Here is a 25,368-nt window from a genome sequence, read left to right as displayed (position 1 = left end):
CTAAGTTCACCTAATCCCCAGTGTAGACACAGCTAGGTCAATGGAAGGATTCTGCTGTCAACCTAGCTAGCTACTGCCTCGCAGAGAGGTAGATTAACTACATCAACACTGATGTAGGAAGTGTTTACGTTATGGTACTACAGGCGCACAACTGGAGCACTGTAGCTCTGCCATTGTAGCAGCTGTAGTGTAGGCACACCCTTAGCTTTCCCATTGCATTTTTATTATTGTTGTGTTGGTGGCTGCCAGGAAGCATGTCTTTGATCCGTGGGCAATCACGGACCTCCTTGAAGCCAATGGGTATGTAGCTACCTTCTGTTCAGGCTAATAGAGGGAGCAATTAAATACCCTTTGTTTAGTGATAGCTGAAGCAATAGAAGCCACTGCTTAAGGCACTGACCAGCATGGCAAGGCCTGAGCTAAGCCACACAGCTGAGGGGTTTCCCTGAAGACTGATTGCAAGCACAGGGGCTGGGACATTGATGTTGGTTACAGCTGCATGTATGTGAAAGGAATGAGAAAGCAGGGAGAAGATGAGCAGACGGCGAGCGGCACAATAGGAGTGTGGCCCTGGGAGAAAGCTGAGAGAGAGGACAGCTTTTGGGCAGAGTGCTGGCTGGAGGGGCAGGTGTGGAAATTCTGAGCAAGGAACATTGCCTGCTGCTGTTTGTTCCTGCAGTGTTCAGGAGAACAGGGGTCTGTGCATTCTTAGTAAGCAAACAGGATTGCACTAAAGAATATAACTGACTCGTAGCATCAGTTTTTCCTCTTTTTGGAAACAACCCTTACCCAGCAAGGCCTCAGGTGCTGGCTAATGGCTCAGACCAAAGGGAAACCATTATAATAAGGAAGATGACGTCTAATCTCCATCTAAAGCAGCTGCAGTTTGGGAGAAAATGCCCCATCCAGCCCCTGCACACACGACGAGGCTCTGCTCTCCTCCTCTCCTTCCTGGGCTGGATATATTTTTGTAGGGGCCTTTGGTGAGGTTATACTTGGGAGCCCCTTCCCCTCTTGCTGAGACCAGGCACAGGTAGCAGAGCACAGCTCAGTAAATGTGAATAGCAGCGGACTCCACAATTCCATGGTAAATGGGGGATCATGACCCCCCTGTCAGCTTTTGCCTCTCTCCTTCCCCACTCCCACCCTGTCTCTGCCCACAGAAGCGCTTGCAGGAGGGGAGTCAGGGCTTTGCAGAAGTGCCACAGTGCAGTGGATTATGGGAGGAGAATCTCAGGTGGCTTCTCCTGCCCAGGCTCTGGCAGGAGAAGGGGAGATTGGGTTGGGTGGGAGCTAAGGGGGCAGCTGACTGTGCCATTCCTGGTCCCTTTTCCCCGCGGATAGGTGTGTGGGTCTGCACTGGATGTTTCCACCCCCTACAATGTCTCATCATTGCTGCCAGTGTCTCAGCCCCACCAATGGTGGCCACAGCACAGGTAGGGCTCTCCGGCCCACCGACATTTTACCCTAACAGAGAAGGTCTACGCAACACAGTGATAAGGTCTTGTCTACACTAGGGCTCCTGCAGTTGGCTTTTGGCTCCCCTTGGAGGCAGCCCGGGTGGGAAGTGTGGCGCAAAAAAAATCCCATTGCAGAGCAAGCTTGAGGGATTCTGGAAGGAAGGAATCAGGGTTGGAATAAGAGATTTCCAGCCTCCGCAGAAATCTCGTGGGGGCTGGCTCCAACATCTCAGCGCCAAGACAAGGAGGAAGATGGCCGCTGTGCTCCTCAGTTCTCATCAGCCCTGGGATCCTGTCTGAGGTGCCAGCAGCTGGGTGTGGAGTGCAGGGAGGCTGAAGGGAAAGGAAAAGCACAGGCTGGGAGCTCTCTCTACCCCTTGTGAAAAGTTGGCTTCAAAGAGCTGCCAACCACTTGCTGGGTGGGTTGTGTCCTCAGCCCGCTCCTTCCAGGGTGATCACGTGGTCCAGTTAAGCAGGCTGGCTGGCTCTTTGGATTTCATTCTCAGCGTGACCAGGCCCGGGGACTTGTAGTCGTTGTCCGGCGGGGGCTCAAAGCTGTGGCTGCTGAGGGAAGGGGGGAAGCCGTGGATGGAGTACAGGTTGTTGATCCCAGGGTGGTGGTTGGGAGAACCAGGGATGCCCATGAATCCAGCAATGTTCCCATGGGAATGTGGGTATGGAGACACACAGGGGGAAGGGATGCTCTCAGGGGGCATGAGGCAGGGGCCTGCAGGGCTCCCTGATCCTGTGCTCGGCCACAGGTTATTCTGCAGCTGAAACAAGGGAAAACAGACAGATGAGGCTGGGTTAGCAGCTACTGGTCAGGAGGGAGCGCTGTCCTTCCTGCATTCCTGCTGCAGGAGTGGCATGCAGCTGAGTGCAAATCAGAATTTCCATCCCGGGGCGGGGGAATTCCTCTGTTCAACATCCCAATTTAATCTTGAACTGACCCCAAATGAAACGTTCTATTTCCGTTTTCCTAACGACCATTGAAATTTCGAGTCGGAAGTGTCAAAATGAGTCCATTCAACATTAAACTGTATTCCCGTGTGGGGTGCATTGCCTCTTGGGCTTTGTCATTTGGTTCTGAGGATGACCCCGGTCTCTCCTGGATGGACTACATTTCACATGATACCACTCCACCAGTGGGGAGAAAGTGTGGTATCATGGGAGACTGTGCAGGGGTGTATACCCCCTCCTGGCTTTAAAAGGGTTAATGTGCGCCTCAAAGGCCAATTAACCCATCTGGCTGCACCTGCAGGGTGGGCTGGGCCTTATTTAAGATGAAGCCCAGCTGGGGATGGAGCTGGGTGGTAACTAAAGAGAGGAAGCCCAGATCAGAAGGGGCAGCAGGGTGAGAGGGAAGAACTGTGCGGTCACTCCCTGGGATTCGAGTGGGGAGAGACTGGAGAGTCAAGAAGGAAGCCCAGAGGGGAAGAGTTGGCCCTGGGATCCCCTCCTGCTAGGAGGACGAGAGATATAGGGAGCAGGCACAGGGGTGTAGCAGGCTCTGGTGATGAGCCCTGATAAAGGGGCAGGAGATCTGGACTTCCAGGGGTTGAGCCCAGGGAGGCATTCCGCTGAGGAACTGAGCAAGGGAAACTTAGGAGGGATGGAAGGTCAAGCCCAAGGAGGGCAGAATTTGGTTTAAGTTTGGGATTTATTGGGGGATTCCTGGGGAGAAGCCTGCCCTGAACGAAGGGTGACTTTAGAGAGGCTGTGGGAGAGGCCAGCTGACAGGCTACAGTAGGATGAACTCCAGAAGGCAGCAGCAAGGAGTCTGAAGGAGCAGACCTTGGCTGCTGGGATAGGGTCCCTGGACAGGAACCCAGCATAGAAAGTGGGCTTGGGCTTCCCCCACCAGTCACTGGGGAAGGTGGGGAAGCCCCTGAGAAGGGGATATAGATTCCAGGAAGCCCTGAGAAAAGGGTGTATACACCACGTGGCCCAGAGTTGGCAGCCAAAGGCCTTTTGTAATGACATTGGACTGTCCTGTGTTGAATTTTCTGTTCCCCTGGAAAGGGTGGAATTAAAATGTGACCTGGCTGGAGGGCAGAGCTGAGAGAAGACAGACCCTGCAGGACTAAAGTGACTCTCAGCAGAGGCGCTAGAGGGAAAAGCACTGCTACACCATTCCCAGCCACGAGGGGGCGCTCCAGGGGTGAGTTGACTCTTCTACAGAGATGTCATCTGGCCAGGAAACCTGGCCCATAGAAGAGCATGGGGCATCAGGCCTTCTAACTACAACTCCCATGAGGCAATGCCCCACAATAGGGAAATGCTGTTTCATGTTGAATTGACCCCAAATAATTTGTCTCTGTTTTTCTTAACCAAAAAATCCAAAAATTTCAGCAAAAAACAAAATGTCCCTGAGGAAGATGTCAATGTTGTGGAAACGGCATTTTCCATCGATAAATTGTTCGGAGGGAAAAGGGGCTGTCCATAAATCACACAGTAAGGGGTGGATGGGTCCTTAATTTTCCTCATTTGTTTCAGTTTTGCAAAATGTTACAAGGGCTGGGTGGGTCTCGAAAATTCCCAAAAAAGGTGTTACGTAATTTATGGACGTAATTGAGGTCTGGCGTTCCCAAGGCATAGGAGAGCCCCAGGGATAACAGCTGCGAGGAGCGGTGGGTTCCTTGCTACATAACTCCCAGTGCCAGAGCTGCACATTCTTCTGCCCTGGAACATAAGACCCGAACCTGTGAGTGCCCTTAACTCCCACCAACTTTGTGTGATCAGGCACCTAATGAGAGGGCAGAGAGCAGAAATCTTAAAGGATCCACTAATTAATGAGTGAAATTCAATGGTAGAAATGGTCTTAAGTGGCCAAGTACTCAGTCAGCACCGTCTTTCCAATGCCCCAGAGTTCTGGTGTGTTTGGATACATGCATTTGGCACTAGAAAGCTAGGGGGTCACTAGTGAAATTGATCATGTCCACGCTGTCTGGGGCTCCAGAGAAAAATGACCACACTCCCAAAGTCCTGCTCCAGCATGCACAGGGGTTAGTGTAAAATCTGGGATGGAATTTCTGAGAGGGGCCAGAATTCTCTTTAGTTGACTCTGGCCAGGAGCACTGGGGGACAAGGGAAGTGTCCCCAGGGCTTTAGAAAATAGAGCTATGCCAGTAACTGATTCTTTCTTTCTGTTACTGGTTAGTTGGCTGAACTGAAAAACAAAACTAAAAAATCGTTTGGGGTCAAATGAAACATTTTGTTTCATTTTGAGGTTGTTGTTTTTTTTACCTTTTAGAATAATGAATACAACTAAAATTCGAAACAAAAAGTCATTTTGCATCAAAGAAATTTCATTTTAAAAATGTTGAAATGAAAGGTTTGGACTTTTTCTGAAGGGTTTGTTTGTTTTTTCTGACTGAAACAATTCGGTGAATTCGATACAAAATGATTCGGTCCACCTGAATCTGCATTTTTCAGCAAAAAAAATGTTTAGTCTGGAAAAATTTCTCCCAGCTGTCTTAGAAATATGAAGGGTGAATGTGAAGGCAGCACCAAATCGGGTATTCTACTGTGTTTATCTCTGGTCTGTGGGGCCAGGTGCTTAGGGGGTTATTGGGGCAGTGTGAGATTCCCTGGTGAAGTGATGCAAAAGGCTTGGAAATGGGACATAATATGCTGTAGCTCTGATCTGCTGCATTATTCTCCCTTGTCTTCTCATTTACATGGTGCCAATCTGAAGTAACTGCATTGACTTGAGTGGAGCTAATCTAGATTTACGCCCATGGATGTGAAATCCTAATTTGGCCCAACATGTTCTGATGGGGGTGAGGTCTGGCCACTGTTCCTGATTCTGTCTCAGTACCTGAGGGTAGTTTTCAGCCCTGGGCAGGACAGAGATGTCGTAGGTGGCTGCAAAGGGATTTCTTGCCTCCTGGATTTTCCCATAACGTTCCCGTTTCCGCCACTTTGCTCTCCGGTTCTGGAACCAAACCTGGGGGAACAGTGCAAATCCCAGGTGACCTGAGACTGTCAATCAACTCAGAGACGCTGAAACAGCCAAGAGTCAGACCCAGCAGGGACCCAACTGAAAGTGATCAAGTTTAGACCTACTAAGACCTTACAGGGGGAAGGAGACTGGAGACATCCAAGGAATATGGGGCTTATGTTGACGTGTGGCTGGGCCTTACAGGGCACTGCAGTGTCTGGGGGTTCCACTGGCATATGGGGTATGGTGTAGCAGACTCTGCCACTTTATTAGCACAAAGTTTCCTTTGGCTGGTAAGTGGGTTTAGGGGACCCTGCAGTGGAATGTGGGGTACTCACATGCATTGGTTCCTATCTGAGTTATAAATGGGTCCATATGGTACATGTGATTTTAGCAAGGGGATGAAGGCCCTGGCAGGGTGAGCACTGGGCAAGCTTCCATCTGCCAGTGCACCTTGGTCCTCGCCTGGCACCGTGACTGCCCCATCCCTATTGCTCTCATTTATGGAGACCATTCGGCGCTCGAGATTCTGTGATGGTCTCCTGGTTTCATTTCTGGTCCTCACTCGGGGTTGGTACAACACCACTAAACACATTTCCACTCGTGGCCTGACGAAAGGATTAAGCCCAAATCTTACCTTAGCCCAGATGAAACCAGCTAGCCCCAGAAAGTTACCTTCCATTGTGGTGTTGGTGATGGGGAGTACAAGCCCCACACCAGGCAAGAAGGGGTTTAAGGAGCAGCTTTGGCCTAGCCATGCCAACCATGGAGGAGAGGAGCCTTACAAGGGAAAAGCCCAGTTGAGAAGGGCCAAGCTCAGGGAGGTGAATGGATCTCTCCCCACTAGCTCCCTGCAAGAAGCATCGCGGAGCCAAAGCTGGCAGAGGGTTACTGCAAACGCTGCCCGGAGGATGCTGAGCAGGGCTATGGCTCATCCAGTATCCCCCCAGAGGAGGGAGACCAGAGATGTGTTTGGGCTATTTTTGCATTGTGTCTGTCTTATGTTACTGTTCTTCCCAGGGCTGAGGGAAAAGGCCTAGACACGGGCCACGGTAGGCAGAAGTCTGAGGAAGAAGGAAGAGGTCAGAAGAAGCCGATCATAGTCATCTGCTACAGAGGCCTGGGCTGGAACCCAGGCTAGAGGTAGGGGAATCCAGTCTCTATAGGTCACCGTGGAAAGGCCTGGTGAAGGCCCTGGGCAAGGGTCATAGTGGGCCTAGAGTCGGGCTGGAGCCCTGGCACAAGGCGGCTGGACTGTTTTATTGGACCGGTCTCCCCCTTAACTCAGAAGGGGTGAGACTAGAAATTGATCTGGCTGGAGGGCTGAGTCACGGGACCAAGGGCCACCGGCAGACCTGAATGGCTGGTCAGTGAGGCTACAGAGAGGCAGGGCTGGCTCTGGCTTTTTTGCCACCCCAGGCAAAAAAGCCTCCCGTGGCCCCCCTCCAGCGCGGCAGCGAGCCCGGCCGGGGCTCCGCTCTCCCCGGCAGCCAGAGCGCCGGGAGGAGGGCGGTGAGCCTGGCCGGGGCTCTGCTCTCCCCGGCGGCCAGAGTGCCGGGGGGAGGGCGGCAAGCCCGCTGTGGCTCCGCTCTCCCTGGCGGCCGGAGCCAGAGCACCGCGCCGCTCCCCTCCAGGTGCCGCCCCAAGCACAAGCTTGGTGGGCTGGTGCCTGGAGCCGGCCCTGCAGAGAGGGAAAACCCAGCAACATCAGATCCAGACACAAGGCAACGCACTGGCTGGTGAGTCAATTTGTCAACTGTTCCTTTAAGAGCGTGCACTGTGAGCAGCGGTTTGATACCGAGGCATGGAGCCCTCCATCTCATGGCCAGCAGATCCGATGCTGTGCAGGTCGGCAGTGTCTGAAAGCCTTTACCACGACGTGTCTGCTGGCTGTCGGTCCAGTTCCTAGCTGACAGGCGTCTACAGCACACAAGGAGCCCTAGTGATACTGTCGCTGTCTTGTCCCCTTGTTGGCAGTCTCAGAGTTGCCCAGGATTGAATGGATCATGGAGAGACAACAGCAGAAGGGTTGGTCCCTCCAGTTCATGGCTGAGGCTCATCTGTCAGATGGAGTTTGAAGCAAGCTTATGCTTGATGTACCTGCTCTCTGGATAACAAAAGGACTTCAGTCTCCAGGGGTGTCTGCCTTTTAACTGGCACTGAAATCACCTTAAGAAACAACAGCAGAAAGGGGAAAGACCTCCTTTCTCTCCCATAACATACAGAGCACAGGTTGCTGGGGTGACTACTTATTTTTATATCCTCATTATGGCCTTGTCTACGCCTACACATTAAGTTCACCTAGTTCCATCGCTCAGGGCAGTGAAAAAATGTCACCCCTGATGTGACATAATTAGCTTGATCTGACCCTCACTGTAGACGCAACGAGGTTGATGGAAGAATTCTTCTGTCCACCTAGCTATTCCCTTGCAGAGAGGTGAATTAATTACAGGGCACGTCTTCACTACCCGCCGGATCGGCGGGTAGCAATCGATCTATTGGGGATCGACTTATCGCATCTAGTGAAGATGCAATAAAATTGATCCCCGATGGCTCTGCTGTCGACTCCGGAAGTCCACCGCGGCAAGAGGTGGAAGCAGAGTCGACAGCGGTGCGGCAGCGGTCAACTCGCCGCCGTCCTCACAGCCAGGTAAGTCGACCTAAAATACGCAACTTCAGCTACGCTATTCACCTAGCTGAAGTTGCGTATCTTAAGTCGACCCCCCTCTCCCTCCCCTCCCCCCCGTAGTGTAGACCTAGCCACAGTGATGGGAAAACTCTTCTGTGGGAAGCACCCACAACGCTGTAGTTTGGACACACCCTCTGGAAGTAGTCAGATGCTTCGTATGAATAGCTGCAGCCTACAGGCGGTTACCACACACACAACTTCTATTCATGCATTCCTGGGTCTCAGATTTCCCCAAGCTGCTTCTATTCTGATGTACTCCAGTATGTTAACAATGAGTATATTCACAGGGGTCTAGCCTCTGCCCGGAGGAACTAGCTGCGGGTTCTCCATCTGATGGTACAGGCATCACTGTCCTGGGATCCGGTGATGGAGCTAGCCTCAGAAGATGACTGCAGTTTGGTGATATCTAGCAAGAGGCTGGCAGCATTGTCTCTGGTGGGCTTTAGAGATGCTATGAGGTTTCAGTGGAGCTGTCTCAGGAGGTGCCTGTCTGAGGTTGCTAGCACTTTAGTACCACCTCAAAGAACTGAATTAAGGGGAATTTCCCAAGATAGCGTTGTGGTTATCTTCATATGGGCTTGATGCAGGGAATCAATCTCTGGCCTTGGCTATGCAGAAGATCAGACTAGATGGTCATAACGGACTCTTCTGGGCTTAAAATCTGAGTCTGTATTTAGGAGGGCCTCTCCTTGGCTGACCTCTTTCTGACTCTTCACTTATATCACTAGCTGCAGCACCGGGTGTTAGAGATGGATCCAAGCCCCAGTCTGGGATCCAGGTGTCCCTGAACCACTCAGATCCAGATTAGAACTTTCTAACTGGCCCCTAACTGTGTAATAGGCCAAACTAAAACCCTGGGACCAAATTCTGGGCCCTTTCAGATCTGGCCCCCCATGCCCATCTCACAATGCCCCTTTCCTTTAAACTCTACATCCATTTCTGCCCTGAGCTAGCAAGTCACTTCACCTCCCTGTGCCTCAATTTCCCCACCTATCAAATGGGATTAATGATACTGACCTCCTCTGTAAAGTGCTTTGAGGTCTCTAGATGAAAAGTGCTGTATAAAAGCTAGGAATTATTATTATTCTGTCCCCAAACCAAACAACCGCAGGCTCCTTTCCATCACACAGATGAGTAACACTGGCTCCAGTGCTTGCTTCAACTCTTTCCTTAGTCTCCTATGAAGGCTGCCACCAGGGGACACCACTAGCTTCTCCCCAGAACCCATCCCGCCTCAGAATGTGCTTTCCAGTGAACCCTGTAGCTGTGGCGGGCTGGGTGACAAAGTACATCCTGGTAGAGTCCCCGCATATGAGCGCTGGCTCAGGCACAGTGGAATGTTCCATCTCCCTGTCTGCATCTCCGCTGACGGGACATTCTTCCTCACCCAGCATTACATTTGCAGACTGGCTCGTCCTCTGCAGTGATATTTAATAACCGGAGCGGTGAGGCTGCGTGGATTCCTGTCCAGATGTGTGTTTGTAGCTCTGAGCGCCAGTTTCTCCTGTTGCTTTCGATCATCACTTGCACTCACTTCATTTTGCACATTCCTGCGGGTGTTCCTGCAAGCCAACTTTTCTTGCTTTCCAACATGAGACTGAAACCACAGGCCAACACCTTTGGGGAGAGTTAACCCTGCTGATGTAAAGGGGGTGCCAGGGGAAAGACTGGGCTGCTCCAAGCTGTATGCCAAGGTCTCCTTCCATTCAGCGAAGGGATAAGTTATCCGCTCCAGTCTAGTCCCTATGCACGTCCTGGGGATGCCAGTGGTAGAAACCCTTTAGCTGGATTGAAAGGTGCTATATAAGTGCAAGATGGTGCTGTTATTAAAAGAAAGACATTGAATAAGAAGGCCAAGTCTTAAACTTTGTTTGCAGAGTTGTTGTAGCCATGTTGGTCCCAGGATATGAGAGAGACAAGGTGGATGAGGTGTAGCATACTTTATTGGATGAACTTTTGTTGTTGAAAGAGACAAGCTTTTGAGCCACACAGAGTTCTTCTTCAGGTCTGGGAAATTTAATTATCACAGCTAAATACTGTACAAGATGGAACAGCTTGGTAAGCATAAGAATTTAACAGGTTGCAAGAGACCATTCAAGATGAAGTGGGCAATTAACACCTCTACAGTCACAGAACAAAAGAGGGTTAGTGAGTTACAGATTTTTGTAATGAGACATAAATTCCGTGTCCATAACTTTTAGCATCTTGCAAAGTTATGAATGTAAGCTCCCAGGCTTGTCTTTGGATGGTGGTGTGCAGGTTTGAGGACAAGGACTGAGAGGTCACCTATAGAGTGGTCGTTTTGTGAAAAGTATTCACCCATAGGTGACAGGGTGTGTTGTCTTTTATGATATTTCTGTGTGAGTTCATTCGAGAGCATAGTGATTGTCTGGTTTCATCCACTTAGTTGTTGAGGCATTTGATGCAACGGATGAGGTACACCCCAAGTTGTGATAGGCATATGAAGGACCCAGGGATTGGGGAGCAGGGGGGATTTATCATTGCAGCAGTAGAGATATGTCTGCAGGTTTTGCATCTGTTGTTATGACAGGGTCTAGTGCTGCTTTGACTTGGTGTGTCTTGGTCTGTGGGAAGCTTGCTTCCGATAGTGAGTTTGGTGAGTCTGTGGGGTTTGAAGCCAGAGGAGCGGGTTTAGAGAAGATTTCCTTCAGGATGTGGTCCCCATCGATTATGGGGTTGTAATTGTTTGACGATACCCTGTATGGGCTCCAGAAATTGGTCCAATAAAAGATATTATGGGGGTGGAATGTGGCAGAAGTTTAACAGCAGACACTACAGGAATGCTTCTTGGCCTTCTAGGAGAAGAAGTAAAGATGACTTTCATAGCCATCTGAAAACACAGGCGGACTTCAGGGAGACAGACTTGTATCTAGGTCCTGTACAACGCCGACCATTTCAGAAAATGAGATGATTGCTAGAGAAAGATTGGTTAGAATGTAATTATCTAGACTGGAATTTGCCCTGGACGCTGGGATTAACCACCCTCCTCTAGGCCAAAAAACCACAATGAGCCCAAATGGCTGTGGCCCCTCAGTTTTCCAAAGCTGGCACTCCAGCAGCACATGCCCTATAGCACCAGGCTGGGTTTGTTACGGAGATAGAAGAAGGAACACCCACACTATGTAAGCATCTCTTGGCAATCTTCCAATCCAAGTACCAACCTGACCTGCCCCTGCTCGGCTTGTACATCCCAGGTGAAACTATTAGGAGGGAGGCAAAGATCACTGTGCTTTGTGGAAAGGACCTTGCAGAAATGACCCTGCCCACCTCTCATTCCCTTACCTGAACCCTGGCTTCTGTTAGGTCCGTCCTTAGTGCCAGCTGCTCTCTGGCATACACATCAGGGTAATGGGTTTTCTGGAAGACCTTCTCCAGCTCTTCCAGTTGGAAGGTGCTGAAGGTCGTCCTGTTCCTCCTCTTCTTGTTCTTGGATAGCTCCATGGTGTCAGTGAGCTCGGGGGAGATGTGCTCCCTCAAGCTGCCCAGAGATGCAGACGGGGAGCAGCTGAGATCAGGGGCTTCTTCCAGCGGGGCTCTGCAGTCTGTGGGCACAGGATGGTACTCCTGCCCTTTGGCACTTTTCTCTCTGGCTGCAGTGGGAACACACAGAGCAGTGGGTTAAACAATCACAGAGCCATACTGTTGCCTGCTGCCCCCACCCCTCAAGCATTGCTCTCTATGGATGTTCTAAACTATTCCGGACCCGGGAGCTTGGCTGGTGGCTCTGAATAGATTAATGCAGCACGTTTTTCCAAGTTCCCCATTAAACACTGAAACAGCACCACGGGTCTGGGGCGGGTGCCAAGAGATTAGGGCCTGTATTTCTGGGAGGAAATCTCCTCTGTGCCCCGTCAGGCAAAAATTAAGCACTCCTGGCAACTGAATGGCTCAGCCTTGGGGTGGCAGGGCTGGTGGATGAAATCACTAAAAGGGGGAAGACACACAAGGACAAAGAGTGGGTCCAAATCCATCTTGCCAATGATTGCAATATATCCAGAGGGGAAAGACTACGCCTCTGCTGGGGTATAGATGAAAGCTCAGAGCCAGTGAGTGGGGCCTGGGTTTTCTCCTGGGGGAAGCCAATGAAGGGCTAGGTTTTACAACACCTTTTAGCGTAGCAGCCAGGGACTCAGGAGACCAGAGCTCAGTTCTCTGCTCTGCTACTGACCTCTGTGTGTGACCTCAGGCAAGTCAATCAACCCTGTGTCTCAGTTCCCCTTCTGTCAAATAGAGATAATAGCCCTTAAAAAGTGTGAGGCACTTGGGTACTAATGTGATGGGGGCCACGTATGTACCTAAAACAGAGAGAGAGTCTGTTACCTGCATTGGTTGCATTGGCCTAGAGCATGGTACATGTGTATCTCCTGTCAATTTAACAGATGAGATTAGAATTGAAAAAAGTACAGAGAAGGGCAACAGAAATGATTAGGGGATGGAAAAAGCTTCCACATGAGGAGAGATTAAAAAGACTGGGACTGTTCAGCTTAGAAAAGAAACGACTCAGGGGAGGATATGAGAGAGGTCTATAAAATCAGGAATGGTGTGGAAAGAGTGAATGGGAAAGTGTTATTTATCCTGTCACATAACACATGAACCAGGGGTCCCCCAATGAAATTAATAGGCTGCAGGTTTAAAAGGAAGTGCAATTCTTCACGCAATGCACAATCATTCTGTGAAAGTTGTTGCCGGGGGATGCTGTAAAGGCCAAAAGTATAACTGGATTAAAAAAAGAATTAGATATGTTCGTGGAGGATCGGTCCATCAATGGCTATTAGCCAGGATGGGCAGGGATGCAACCCCATGCTCTGAATGTCCTTAGCCTCTTGTTTGCCAGAAGCTGGGAGTGGACCATGGGATGGATCACTATAATTGCCCTGTCTGTTCATTCCCTCTGAAGCACCTGGTGATGGCCACAGTCAGAAGACAGGGTACTGGGCTAGATGGACCATTGGTCTGACCCAGTACAGCTGTTCTTATGATTATAGGACAATTATTGATGCTGTTGTGATCCCCTTGCCTCCAACGGGAATTGAGGGCACACAGAACCATTCATTCTAGGGCTTGCCCAGCTGTCTGCTGCTGCAAAGGTCTCTGAGTCTTTAGCAGTGGGATGGGTGAGGAATACTGAAGCAGGAGGCCAGGGGTGTGAAATGAAGAGTAAAGAGGGGGGTAGGTGAGATGAATGGAGGCTAGGGAGCAGGATGAATTAGGCAGAGTGCACCTGCAGGGCCAGATCCTCGGTGGGTGTAAACCAGCAATAGTTTAAATGGAGTTGCACTTATTTACACCCACTGAGGATCTGTCCTGAAGCACGGGCAAGATGAGATTGTCCCAGCACGCCTACTGAGCTTCCTCCCACCCTTCCTCCATCTCCAGGCCAGTTGGACACAATATCTGTCTCACCACCGATGGAGCAATATCTTGCCTGGTGTGGCGGCAAACAGACATGCTGCACAACCCTGGTGCATGGCGATGACTCCATTCTTGCACGCCCTGGGTTTGCAGCCCCTGAACTACCACCATTGAAAAAGTGCTGGAGGCCAGGGGCTCCCCAAAGATCTAAATCTTTCTCCAGAAACTATTTGGAAAGAACTCCCCCATGAAAGCCATCCCAGCGCCTTTGAACAGCACCGCCCAGGGCAACCATTTCCCAGCCCGAATCAATTGTTTGAGGAATTGCCTTATAGAAAACAGCCCGTGGGGAATCTAGAGCAATATGTTTGTGCTGCGTTTTTCTCCCCACCCCGTGTCTGGAATTTGTACTGAAATGTGTTGGAGGGAATAAATCAGAGCACATACTGAAAGAGGAACTCGGGCTGCCTTTTCCAGCCGCAAGCCAGGAGCATTCTCTTTCACACGGATTTGGCTGCCGACGGTGACAAGCAGAACACAAGAGGGAACCGCACCAGTGGGGAAGGTCTTCTGGGGCCAGCTCCTCGGCGGGTGGAAATTGGCTTCGTAGCCATCAGTGGAATGTTGTTGATTTTCGCCAGCCGAGGTCCTGGCTCTTGGTTAAAAGCAAAAGTCTAAAATACCAGCATGAAGGAGGCTGCAAAGGGGGCAGCAACCAGGCCTGCCCATTCCAGGGAAAGGCTGGTGTGTTAAAGAGTCAGGCCTGGAATGTCCTGGGTGCTGAATCTCGATGACTCCTCAATCCCTACCCTGTTACCAGTGTGGGCAGGCAAAGCTTTCTCAGGTTATCCGGGGCTCTCGGTGGGGTCTACCCTGAAGCTGCAATGCCAGCCCATTTAACGCACTTGGTGCCCTGTTTCATCAAGCTCTTCAGTGGCTGAGACATTTTACCCCATCAATGCCCCAGGGGAAAGGAGTTGCTAGGAAACTGCTTTCCTCTTTGCTGCTTTCCTCACACCTGGTTCAACTCACCTGCAGGCTATGACTTTCAGCAGGTGAAAATGGGGTAAAGGGGCCCAGGGAAGGAAGAGGCAGATGTGGAAGCCATGGAAATTGGGGCTGGGGATACACAGAGGAAGCCCTGGGGCTGAAGTTCCTGTCCTGGTTTCATTCTAGGGAATGATTTCCCTTCCTAACAGGATCCAGCCTTCTGGGGTTTCCTCTCCACACCATGGTCTCTTTCTCCAGCAGACAGGGCACCAGGGCACAGAGTTTTAACTGGCCTGTGCTTGCTTTCTTGATATTGGCCCTGATCCTGCACCACTGGGGGCAAATGGGGATTTGGGTCATGGGCTTCAGTGATGGCAGGATCGGGCCCAATATTCTTTGCTTATCTGGGTCTCGTATAGGTTGAATGGGGTAGACCCTGGCGCCTGTATAGACTGTATGGGATGGATCCTGTATGGATTGAATGGGAAGGACCCTGGATCCTGTATAGACTGTGTGGGACGGATCCTGTACAGAGGGTCTGGTCTGGTGCCTGGTTCCTTCCTTGCGGACTATCCCTATTCCGTCCCAGTGGTTTGTTTGTTAGCTGGGCTCACATAGGACTCAGCCAAGGGAGGGGGTGCTGCAGGGTGGCCGCTGGCGCTAGGGTTAGCCGCAGAACGGTCTGTCTGAGCAGCTGGGAGCGAAGGGGCTGGAGAGAAAGTTCCTTTCAAATACCTGCTGGAAAGTGATGCCTTTAACTCCGAACCATCTAAGCAGAAAGTTTACCTTGAAATATTGCACGAGATTCATTTGAATTGACCCATTGTAGTCTCTTTCTGTCTTTTCTTGCCCCTCTTCCCTTCCCTTCTTTCCCCCTCCCATCGCTTCTCTCTTCCTTTCTTGGCTTGTCAGCCGGCTGGTTTGTTCGTTCCGTTCTCAGCACCCTACCCAAATTCCCATTTTATTCCTCAACAGAATTACAAAACAAGGCCACCCGAGAGTTTCTGGAGAATTAGACTGGCCTTCCAGGGTCCGAATTTACACCAGATCTAGAGTCGGGATCTTGCACCTAAACCTGAAAAGGGAAAGTCGACTCTTTTTTTTAACTTGATATCTTGAATCAGTTTATAAAATTCAATGGAGCGGAATTCGTGCACGCAACTCACCCAGCACCTTCCCTTTTTCTCCTTCCTCTTAACCGGTTTCTAATTCGAATCGGCTCCTTCTCTCCCCGGACTAGGAAGTGGGTTTATTTAGGGATTTTTTCCGCTTAATTAAACCAATTTGGGGTTTATCCCAACAGCCGAGTCTGAGTCAGTTTGTTTTGATTAATTCCCACCACGGGAAATGTTTTCTCTGGAGGTAGACAACAAGACACTTTAGAGATCTTTCTCTCTTTTCTCCACAGCTATGTTTATCTAGCTATTTCAAATAAATAGCTACAGATATAGCAATGAAAATAGATACCTGGGATGGATAAAAATAAAAGTAACGGGTTTTCTCCATTTTATTTCCCAAGGTATCGACAGAGGCAAACATTCATGAGACAAAATTTAGCAATGCCCTTAGTTGAGATTCTATTTTTAAATTCAGAACGAGGGGATGACCCCCAACTGTTATGTAAAGAGATGGGAGATTGTTCTGTTGGGCAGGGAAAGATGCTTGGGCTGAACTGATCCCCAAAATTAGGTTCATACGGTGATGCCTCCCCCCACAAAATCTGGTCAACAAAATGATCCCGCCGTTTTTCTTCAGCTGCTTCTCTTTAACACGCATCCCATCTCCAAAAGACACCCTAAATCAATCAATCAATCAATCAATCGGCTGAAAGAAAAAGACAGGAAGGAGGAAGGGTAATAAAAAAATCACAGGCGAGAGAAGAAGTGGCTAGATCGTGCTAGAGATTTCTCCGTGTGTATTTTGATGGGCTATCTGACCCAGAAAAGACAGACGGGTTGTGAAGCTGGCAGGGTTAGCCGCTGGGGAACAACTGCACAATTGTTGGGTTAAAGTGGAAAAACTCAGAGACCATTTATTCAAGGGATGGGGGCAAGAAAGAAACCCTTCCGCCGTGAGGGGCGGGGGGGAATGTGGTCAGCTGCACGGGAAATATGATACAGGCATGTATAGGCAGCCATCACCCCGGTATCTGGGCGCGTAAGAGACCTGCCCAGACCAGCCTGTGGACTAACCATGCATCAAACCTAGTCAATTTCACCTAGTAATGTTCTCTTGACTACTGAATTCCTTCCTAGCCAATTTCCTTCCTTGGCCAGAGCAAAAATCGGAGAGGGTTTTGTTGTTGTGTGTCCCACGCAATCTCATGGGGAGCTGGGAAAATAAACGGAGCAGAAGTCATCAGGGACTAAATGATTTCTGCCCAGGACTCATGGGCCCTGGAGCTTCGTGTCTGACGTGCTAAATCCCTGGACAGCTGTAATTCCCCGACTTGCTTTTGTACCAAAGACGAGCAAGGAAGCCACCTCGCCTGAGAAAGATCAGCTTGGGGGAAGAGGGGGAGAGAATAAAGCAGGAAAGAGTCAAACTTTTTCAATCTCTCTCTCTTTCACTCCCTCACTTTAAATCGCTCGCTTGTCCCTCCGCACTGGAGGGCGCGTTTCTGCCCCCTCGGCCCCTCCTCAGCGGCGAACCCCAGAGAGCCTGAGCAGAAGATTCGCCTCTACCAGAAACTTCCCCCGTTTTCTTTTTAAAGGGGGAGCTGAGAACATGATTTGGGGCTCAGCACTGCGGCTGCTGGGTGAACCTCTGACTACAGCTGTCTCCTGATAGCGGGGAGGGGGCTGCCATTTTTCTTCCATCCAGAACTTTTCTCTTTCCCCCCCCCCTCTGTTTGTGGTACCTGTTTCCCCTTTCTCAGGGGCAGAGTTGTTTACACAGCCCGCTGCCTGCCAGTCTACAAGAGTCCGTCCATTCCAACTGCTTCTAATTAAGCTCCAACTATGTTTTTTATCAAGAGAGCTAGATTCAAAGGGCGCAGACATGAAGGGCCACGTAGTAAATAGTTTCCTACAGCTGACCCTGTCTCGCAGGGAAGGAAATCAAGGGCTAGGGATTGCCCCACATTTGGCTGTAAGAACTAAATATTTCAAGACAGTCCATTGGAGAAAGATTCCTCCCAGAATTTATGTTGTGCTTAGAGAAGCGAGAGGTCCTTTCATTGCAGGGCTGAGTTTTTAGTAATCCTCACCTAGGCTCATTTAGGAGGTAAGTGTCAGGGTGTTAAGTGAGTCTGATGAAAGAGAAGGGGAAAAGGACAGTAAAATGAAACAGATTTAGTGTGCACTTGGGATCAATGTGAAACACACAGCCAGAGAGCTGCTTCTCAGAGAAGTGCCCGTGACTATAAATCAGCGGATGGAAATATTTTCACTGAACCATTTTTCCCCCAACGAAAATTGATTTTTTTTAACTGAAACTAAAATGATCGTGGAAAATGTTAGTTTGGGTTAAAAGAAATCTGCTTGCCCTCCTCCCCTCCCCCCATGAGAAACCAAGAACGGAAACTTTTGTTTTCAAATAACCTTTTTTTCAGTTTTTGCTTGATCAAAATAGGAAAAATCCCCCCAAATGATCAAATGAAATTAAAATTGTTTCGTTTTGCTAATTTTTTTGGTGAAAAAATATAGCATTTTTGACCAGCACTAATAGCTACCTAATCTATCTATCATTTGAGATTGATCGCTACGTATCTATATATGTATAGATAAATGCAAGTATGTGTATACAATAAAAGATCAAATCTAAATAAAATTCAGCCAGATCAATGACAGCATTTTGACTCTATAAACACGAACGAACCTCTTTGATTAGCGAAATTTCTGACTTTGCATGAGCCATACATTATTTTCAGCTGAAGAATTATTTATCACCTTACATATATTTGTTTGGCTTTAGACCGAGAGAGATTGAGGCTTAACAGAATTGTATGTGTAGTTGTGATATAAATATGGACCGACAATCCTACACGGAAATACATAATATATAGACGTACATAGAAGTTTGAAATTAATTCAGCCACTGAAAAATTATTTCTAAATAACGGAGACGCAGAAACGGGAAGGGCTATAGCCAAAATATTGGCACTGCTCTTCCAAATGGGATTCGAATGTTCTCTGATTTGCGTGGATATCTTTTAGACGCACAAATGCTAGATCCTACAGCAAGTATCTCGTACTACGCGAGGAGGGAGTGTTGATTTGTGAAGTTTATAGCCCCTAGGTGAGCAGACAAAGCAAGGAGAAAACGCACAATGAAATGCTTGCTTCTCTGGCCCAAGGAACGGGGCTCTCCTCCCCAGCTTTACGGATCAGCGTGGGGACAATAAGCCCGAGCTGCGTTTGTGTTTTGCAGGCTCTGGGGCCGCGGGGAGCGGCTCCTGCTCCTCCGTTTCGAGCCTGATAAATGAGCTTTAATGAAAGATTCAACAAATGCCCCGTTTTCTTCCTTTGATTTCAGCAGCGGGGCCAGGATCTATGACTGGGGCGCGGGGATGGGAAACGGGGCTTAAGTTCATCTGAAGGGAAAAGGATTTACATGTGGGGGAGGGAGGACTGTAGGAATTGCAGGTAGGGCAAGCTGGGTATACATGTGTGGGAACCCCAATAGCACTGACACACTTGACGCAATCCCAGGGCATTCCTTTCGGTAAGGTGTAGAAGTATGATTTGATTTTATTACGCTGCATTTTCGCCGCGAGCTAACCGTTGGAACTCACTGCCACTTTAATAATAACAATGACTGATCATTGACCGTTGGAACTCACTGCCACTTTAATAACAATAACTGATCATTAACCGTTGGAACTCACAGCCACTTTTTAACCACAACAGTAATTAATAAGTGGCAGTGAATTCCAGAGGTTATTTAAAGGTTTAAATGGAGTGATAGAATAACAATAACTGTATTGTTATGGTTGAAACTCATTGCTGATGTTTTGTTATTCGATTATTTTAACATCAGTGCAATAGTCATTGTTCTAATTAATTAGCATTTGATTATTATTATACTGGATAATTATTTTAGCAGTGTAATATTTTGTTTGTTATTTCTTCTATTCTTATTTTCCTACTGTCATCAGCATCATCAAAGTTCATTGTGCTGGTAGGTATCATTATATTATCTGTTATTGTTTGTTGTTATTTGCCTTTTATTAGGTTGCATTGTTAGCATTAATGTCCATAGAGTATTATCCTTCATTTATAGAGAGTTTGTGTTTTATCAGTTTCAAGTCTGGTTATTTTTAAGAGCTAGGTATTAGTAAATAATAATAGGATAAAAACAATCGTATTCTAGATTAGATTATTATCCCCCAGCGGTGTGTTTTGGCTTGCACACTGGTAGGCTTGGATTCCACATTATCTAACGCTATAGATCACCAGGCATTAATATCCAGAATGGTTTTCAGGCCAAAGGATCCTAAGGGGCTTTGCAGATTTTCAAAGCATTCGAACGCCATTTAGTCGCCTTCCGTGTTTTAACCCCTCTCTGTCCGAATCCTCTTGGGCAGTAAACTGAGCGTATACATAGGGGGATTTTCAATAGCGCCCCAAATGCCAATTGTCCGGGGAAAAGACAAGGACACAAACGCGAGCTACGACTTGGCAGGACAGAAAAGTAGCTTCTCTTCTCTCGAAAGCTTCGTGCGATTACCAAGAAGCGCGGAACTTTTACAAACTTTTACAACCTCAGCTTTTCCCATTCTTTATTTTCTGCACTGATTTCCCCCCATCTCTTTTTGCCCTGCTCGGCTCCTGAAACGACCCTCTTTGCTGGTGGAGAAAATCATTGTGCGATCCTCCCTTTGCATGGGGGGTGGGGAGGGGGGGAAGCAACGGCCGGGTTCACACAGGCTGCGGTGAAATCCTGACTGCATCGAAGCCGATGGTAAAAACCCCATTGACTCCAAGGAAGCCCGGATTTGACCCCATAAAGCTCCTCATTCCCATAGCCTTCAATAACAGCTTGCTTGCCTGAGCGAGGAAGATACAAGGGGGTTATTACACGGGATCAAAGGATGGAGCAATGTACATCCAGTCCCTTCGAACAGTTTTCAGTAGAAATTACAGGCAGTGTAACTTCTATGGATGTATAACATTCCTTTCTTATTTCTCCAGGTAAAGCCCGTACCAACACGGCTGGATTCTCAAAGAAGTCCGAACACCCACTCGCTTAACTTTGCCCCCTGTTTCATTGACTTCAATGGAACGATTCGCTAAATCTGACCCTGCGCCGCTGAAGTCAATGAGAACTTTGTGAATGACTGACACGGGGGCCGGGAGTGGCACTGTCCTATAATGGAGAGATTCTGCCCTCGCTGAAGTCAATGGCAAAACTCTCGGTTGATTTCACTGGGATCAGGATTTCACCCGTTGCGGGTAAAATTAAGCACGTGCGTTAAATGTTTGCGCGCAGGCGGCTGGTAGGAGCGCAATCCCTATTGAATTTCGATAATATTTGGCTGCATGATTTACGCAGCTTTGCAAATCGCAGATGATTATCATGATGATAATAAAACCCAGTATGTTCACACATCTATTGTTAAGCACAATTTTGATCATGGTGATACTTAACAGTGGAATAGTAAAGAATTTAGGCTAACCTGGGTGCTGCCCTGGGTCCATAAAACGAAAACTGACCTCTTGATATATTGATCTAGCTCATTTCTCCTTGTTAAATCATAGGCAACATTCAGTCACCAATAGACATGTCTCTCTTTTCCTTTGTTTCCCAATATACCTTTTGCCAAATTTAATATTGCAGCACATTGGGGGCGGAGGGGAACCTTTTGTGTCTATGACCGATTATTTTTTAAATCCAACAAATATGTAAACATTTAGATCGATAGATAAAAAGGAAAGAAAACTACCACCCAGCGATAGATAAATAGAATTAAATATAAAGATGAAGGAAAAAACTTTTCCAGCATATCAGGAAGGGCTTTTAAAAATTATTTTAGACATTTTAGAAAGTGAATTTTAAAACACACAAATAAAGAAATAAAAAAGAAACAGATGAGGAAAGGAGGGCTATAATGTGAAGTCAGCACAATATGGAGAAAAAAATACTTTTGCTTCAGTTCCTTCGATTTCTGATTACAGAATAAACGCCTGGACTGTATAGAAGCCAAATAGAAAGAGAGGGAAGGAAAGAGAGAAAAGAAAGAAGAATAATCAAGAAATAATATGTAAAATATCTTTCTTTGCTCTATGCAATGCTTTTTCTAAAATGTATATCTTTTAAAAAATGGAGGAAGTTTGATCCCGTGAGGATTATAAAATTTGGTGCTTGCCAATGCTAAGGAGACTCGGCGGAGAACATAGCTCTCTTGGTTTTCCTGGAGTATTAGGGGAAATTTCTGTGAATTGCCAAACAACGTTTATTTTTCAGTTTTAACTTCAAATACTTTCCCTGTTTCTCTGTCACACATCCCCCCCATCCCCTTTCAAGCTAGAGGTGGAAATTTGCAATTTGTTCGGAGATCCCTTTGAAACCCCGACCTGGCAGCTCTGACTCAGGGTTGGCTTCAAGGGGAGATTTGCCTGAGGACTGCAGGATCGACCCTTTAACCGAATGAAATGGGGAGAAAACGGGACAGTTCTACCATGGGGGAGGGATGGGGCAGATCGCACATGTTCATTTGAGCTGCTTATTGCTCTAGAAAGCAATGAGAGAGAAGCGTAGAACCTTTGTATAGTGCCCGAAATACAATCACTTGGCTCCAGGGAAAACGCGACGAGAAAGAAATAAGTATGCGGGGGTGGGGGTGGGGGGGACATACAAGGAAAGGGAAAAAAAAGAAAGAGACGCACAAGAAAGAAATAAAGAACGAAAGAAAGAAACATACAAGGAAGGAGAGAGAGACAAGAACGAACGAACGGATGACAAGAAAGACAAGGAGACCGAGATAAGAAAGAAACACATACTGTACAAGAGAGAACGAGACAGACCTACAAGAAAGAAAAAATGAGAGGAAGAAACAGCTCAGGAAGGAGAGACAAGAAAGAAGGCAATAGAAGGAAGGAAAGAAAGAGACATACAAGAAGGAAAGAGAGAGAGAGAGAGAGAAGGGAAGCGCTATCCCAGGAAGGAAGGGGAGAGCGGAGAAACAGATGGCAATGCGTTTAATAAAAGCCTCTTCCAGCCCAGGAGTGGTTCTGTAACACTTTTCAGAGGGGTTGGTTAAGGTCACACAGTCCCCCTCTCGCCGAGTCCTGCTGCCCCAGCCCTGGCCCTCGGTGCCTGTGCGCAAGGCCACCTTGGCTCCCAGCACGGCCGTTCGTACCCACCCCTATCTATTCCTGCCCCCGGGAGGCCAGTGCAGGGCCCAGACCCCCCTTTACCTTCGGCCACGGCCTGGTAGAAAGCCTTCCCGTTGACAGACAGCGCGTGGTGGCTCGGCCTGGGGGACTCCAAGTATTTGTGGGCCGCTTTCTCCTGGGCTGGAGGGTAAGTGTCCGGGTAGCGGCCCGGCCTGGGGCTGAGCCGCTGCTGCTGCGGGGGAAGCGGGTGATGCTGAGGGGGGGTCGGTAGCTTCTGGTTGCCCTGGAAGATGCGCCGCTGCAGGCCTGGAGCTGGGGGGGCTTTGCCTGCGGGAGGTGGCGGGCGTGCTGTCGGGCAGAAGGAGAGGCAGCCCTGCGCCTCCATGGCTGGCAGATCACGGGGCTGCGGGGACCCAGCCGCGGCGCTGATTTTGAGCTCAGAGTGGGGAGGGATCGCAAACCCCCTCCCCCCAGAAAACCCGGCTCAGCCTAATTTAAACCACTAGGGATCCAGTCACGTGTGTCCCCCATCGAGTTTATTAACCCTCTAATCCCAGCCCAACCCCTTGGGCTAATACAGAGAGACCAGGACTCCCCCTGGGCCTGTCCTGCCTTCCCTATACAGCCCGGTGGTCCTTATTACAGCCCGCACGTGTGGGAACTCAATGCTCCACCGCTTTCCTGGGACTGGCTGGAAATGTGCGTCCCAGTCACCCACGCCGGGTCTGTCTTTAAACCTGTTGTTTAAACCTTCATCCCAGCACAGGAAAGCACCCAGAGCTCCCAGCAGCTCCCCCTTTCAAAGGGATCTGCTGAATTTGTCTGGAAGAGCTGGGTTGAGGGTCTCGTTATGGCTTTCTCTGGGCTTGTGTCAGCGGTTGGTGTTTTAATTCCACGATCATTTTTTGTTGTTTAATTAACAGACGCCAATAACCGAACCAGCTTCTGCTCCGATTACGCGGCTTGTCTCATTGGCCCCGCTCCACTGGATCTTGGAGATGAGGAAGATGAGATTTTTGGCTTTTCTTCCCCACATCTCCCCTTGTCCTTATAGTCAATTTTCCTTCAGATCACTTGCACGTAATTAGCCCCCTGGTTTAGCTAATCTACATAGTAGATATTATAACCGACTAGCTCACATGCATATGGCACATACAAGCTAGATGTGTGTGCTCTGGCATAGTGTATCTCTCTCTCACAGTCTATGAACTAGATGCCTATGGGAAGCGCTTGCATTATTCCACATTGTATACGGCAGGTACAGAGAGGATTGCGGTCAAAATGAGAAACCATCGTTTGAAAAATTAGTACTTTTTTCAAGAGGGAAAGACAGCAAAACAACGCAGTGGTTTGTGGAACTTTATTTCAGAGGGGCCCAACTGCGAAGCGAAGCTTTTTCCTCTACCTGGAGCAACAGAAACTGCCTCCCAGCCAAGCTAAGGCAACCCAGGAAAGACGGGCTTCCCTTTTCACTGTGCCCTAAGGGGCGCATTGTGTGATGCAATTGACACGATCTAGGAGGGACATGGACAGAGGTAAATCACCCCGCATCCATTCCTCGAGTGCCGCACCGGCCTTCGCACCGGGAGCGCCCTGAAACAGACACCAGGGCTTGCGAAATGGGGAGCGGCTGGGAGAGACTGGGGGCGGGGGAAGACGGAGGACAAATGCTTCCTTTAAACTCCATCAGGGACACGCTGCCCCTTGCCTTGACGGCGGCTCCCTCCTCTGCAGTCTTCAGACTGCGGGCGAACTCTTGGCCTCGTTTCAATCACTGCCAGGGGATCCCAGGGAGCCCGAATTTCACCCGGCCCCTGTGTTCGCCCCACACATTCGCGGGGCAGGTGAGAAGTCGGGTTAATCCTTCCCTGGGCACATTTCTTCTTTGCCAAGGGAGATCTGTTTTAGCCAGGGCCTCTGCCTGGCCTGCACTGCCCGTTCGGTGCTCTCCGCAGACAGCAATCGCCGGCCTGGCTGGCTTTGCTGTATTCGGTATGTTGGTAGACTGCTTCCCTTACGGGGTCACGGTCTTCCTGGGTCAGGCTCCGCTGGGCTGGGGAAGGCTGAGTTCAAGGTTGAGTGTCTGGTTTTCAATTTCCACTGCAACCACAACCGTCCGTCTCCTGTTCGATTCCGAACAAGATACAGTTTGGAAAGTGAATCCCTGAGAGTAAAAGAGAATCGCCCCCTAAAATTTCAGGGCTTAAAAATAAAAAAAAGTGCCTTGATATGAAAATAAAACCAACCAACCAAAGCTCACCAAAACAAACGCGAGCCAAACATCCCCCGACTAACCAACCAATCAACCAGAAATAATAATACTAATTAATAATAAATATAAAAAGAAACACAAAACTTCCCAAGGAAACAAATACAAATGTGCCAACAAAACAAAAATATTCTCCCAATCCAAACGCCCAGACACGAAAAGCAAACAGAATCAAACCAAATAAAGAAAAAACCCAAATGGAGAGACAACAACCAACCAACAAAACAAACACTTTGTTATATGTACAGCGCCTAGCACGACGGATCCATTGACTGGCTCCCATGAGCAGCTATTGCAATACAATACATTTCTTCTTCTTCTTCCGAAGTTCTCTAAATCTCCCCCTCAACGAACATCAAGGAAGA

At 48.8% G+C, this 25,368-nt stretch overlaps 1 protein-coding gene across 1 annotated transcript; it reads right to left on the bottom strand.

Moving 5' to 3' along the window:
- Positions 1–1,664: 1,664 nt before the first annotated feature.
- Positions 1,665–23,119, bottom strand: ALX3 (ALX homeobox 3). The gene is made up of 4 exons (XM_054024985.1): positions 22,816–23,119; positions 11,396–11,703; positions 5,281–5,409; positions 1,665–2,233 (listed from the first exon to the last, which is right to left on the bottom strand). The coding sequence occupies exons 1-4, from the start codon at positions 23,117–23,119 to the stop codon at positions 1,916–1,918; spliced, it is 1,059 nt and encodes a 352-aa protein (XP_053880960.1). The 3' UTR covers positions 1,665–1,915.
- Between the last annotated feature and the right edge of the window lie 2,249 nt (positions 23,120–25,368).

The sequence above is a fragment of the Malaclemys terrapin genome, chromosome 4 (genome assembly GCF_027887155.1).
Source record: "Malaclemys terrapin pileata isolate rMalTer1 chromosome 4, rMalTer1.hap1, whole genome shotgun sequence".
NCBI lineage: Eukaryota > Metazoa > Chordata > Testudines > Emydidae > Malaclemys > Malaclemys terrapin.
Note: the sequence above shows the minus strand (reverse complement) of the source record. Positions and strands in the feature narration are given on the sequence as shown.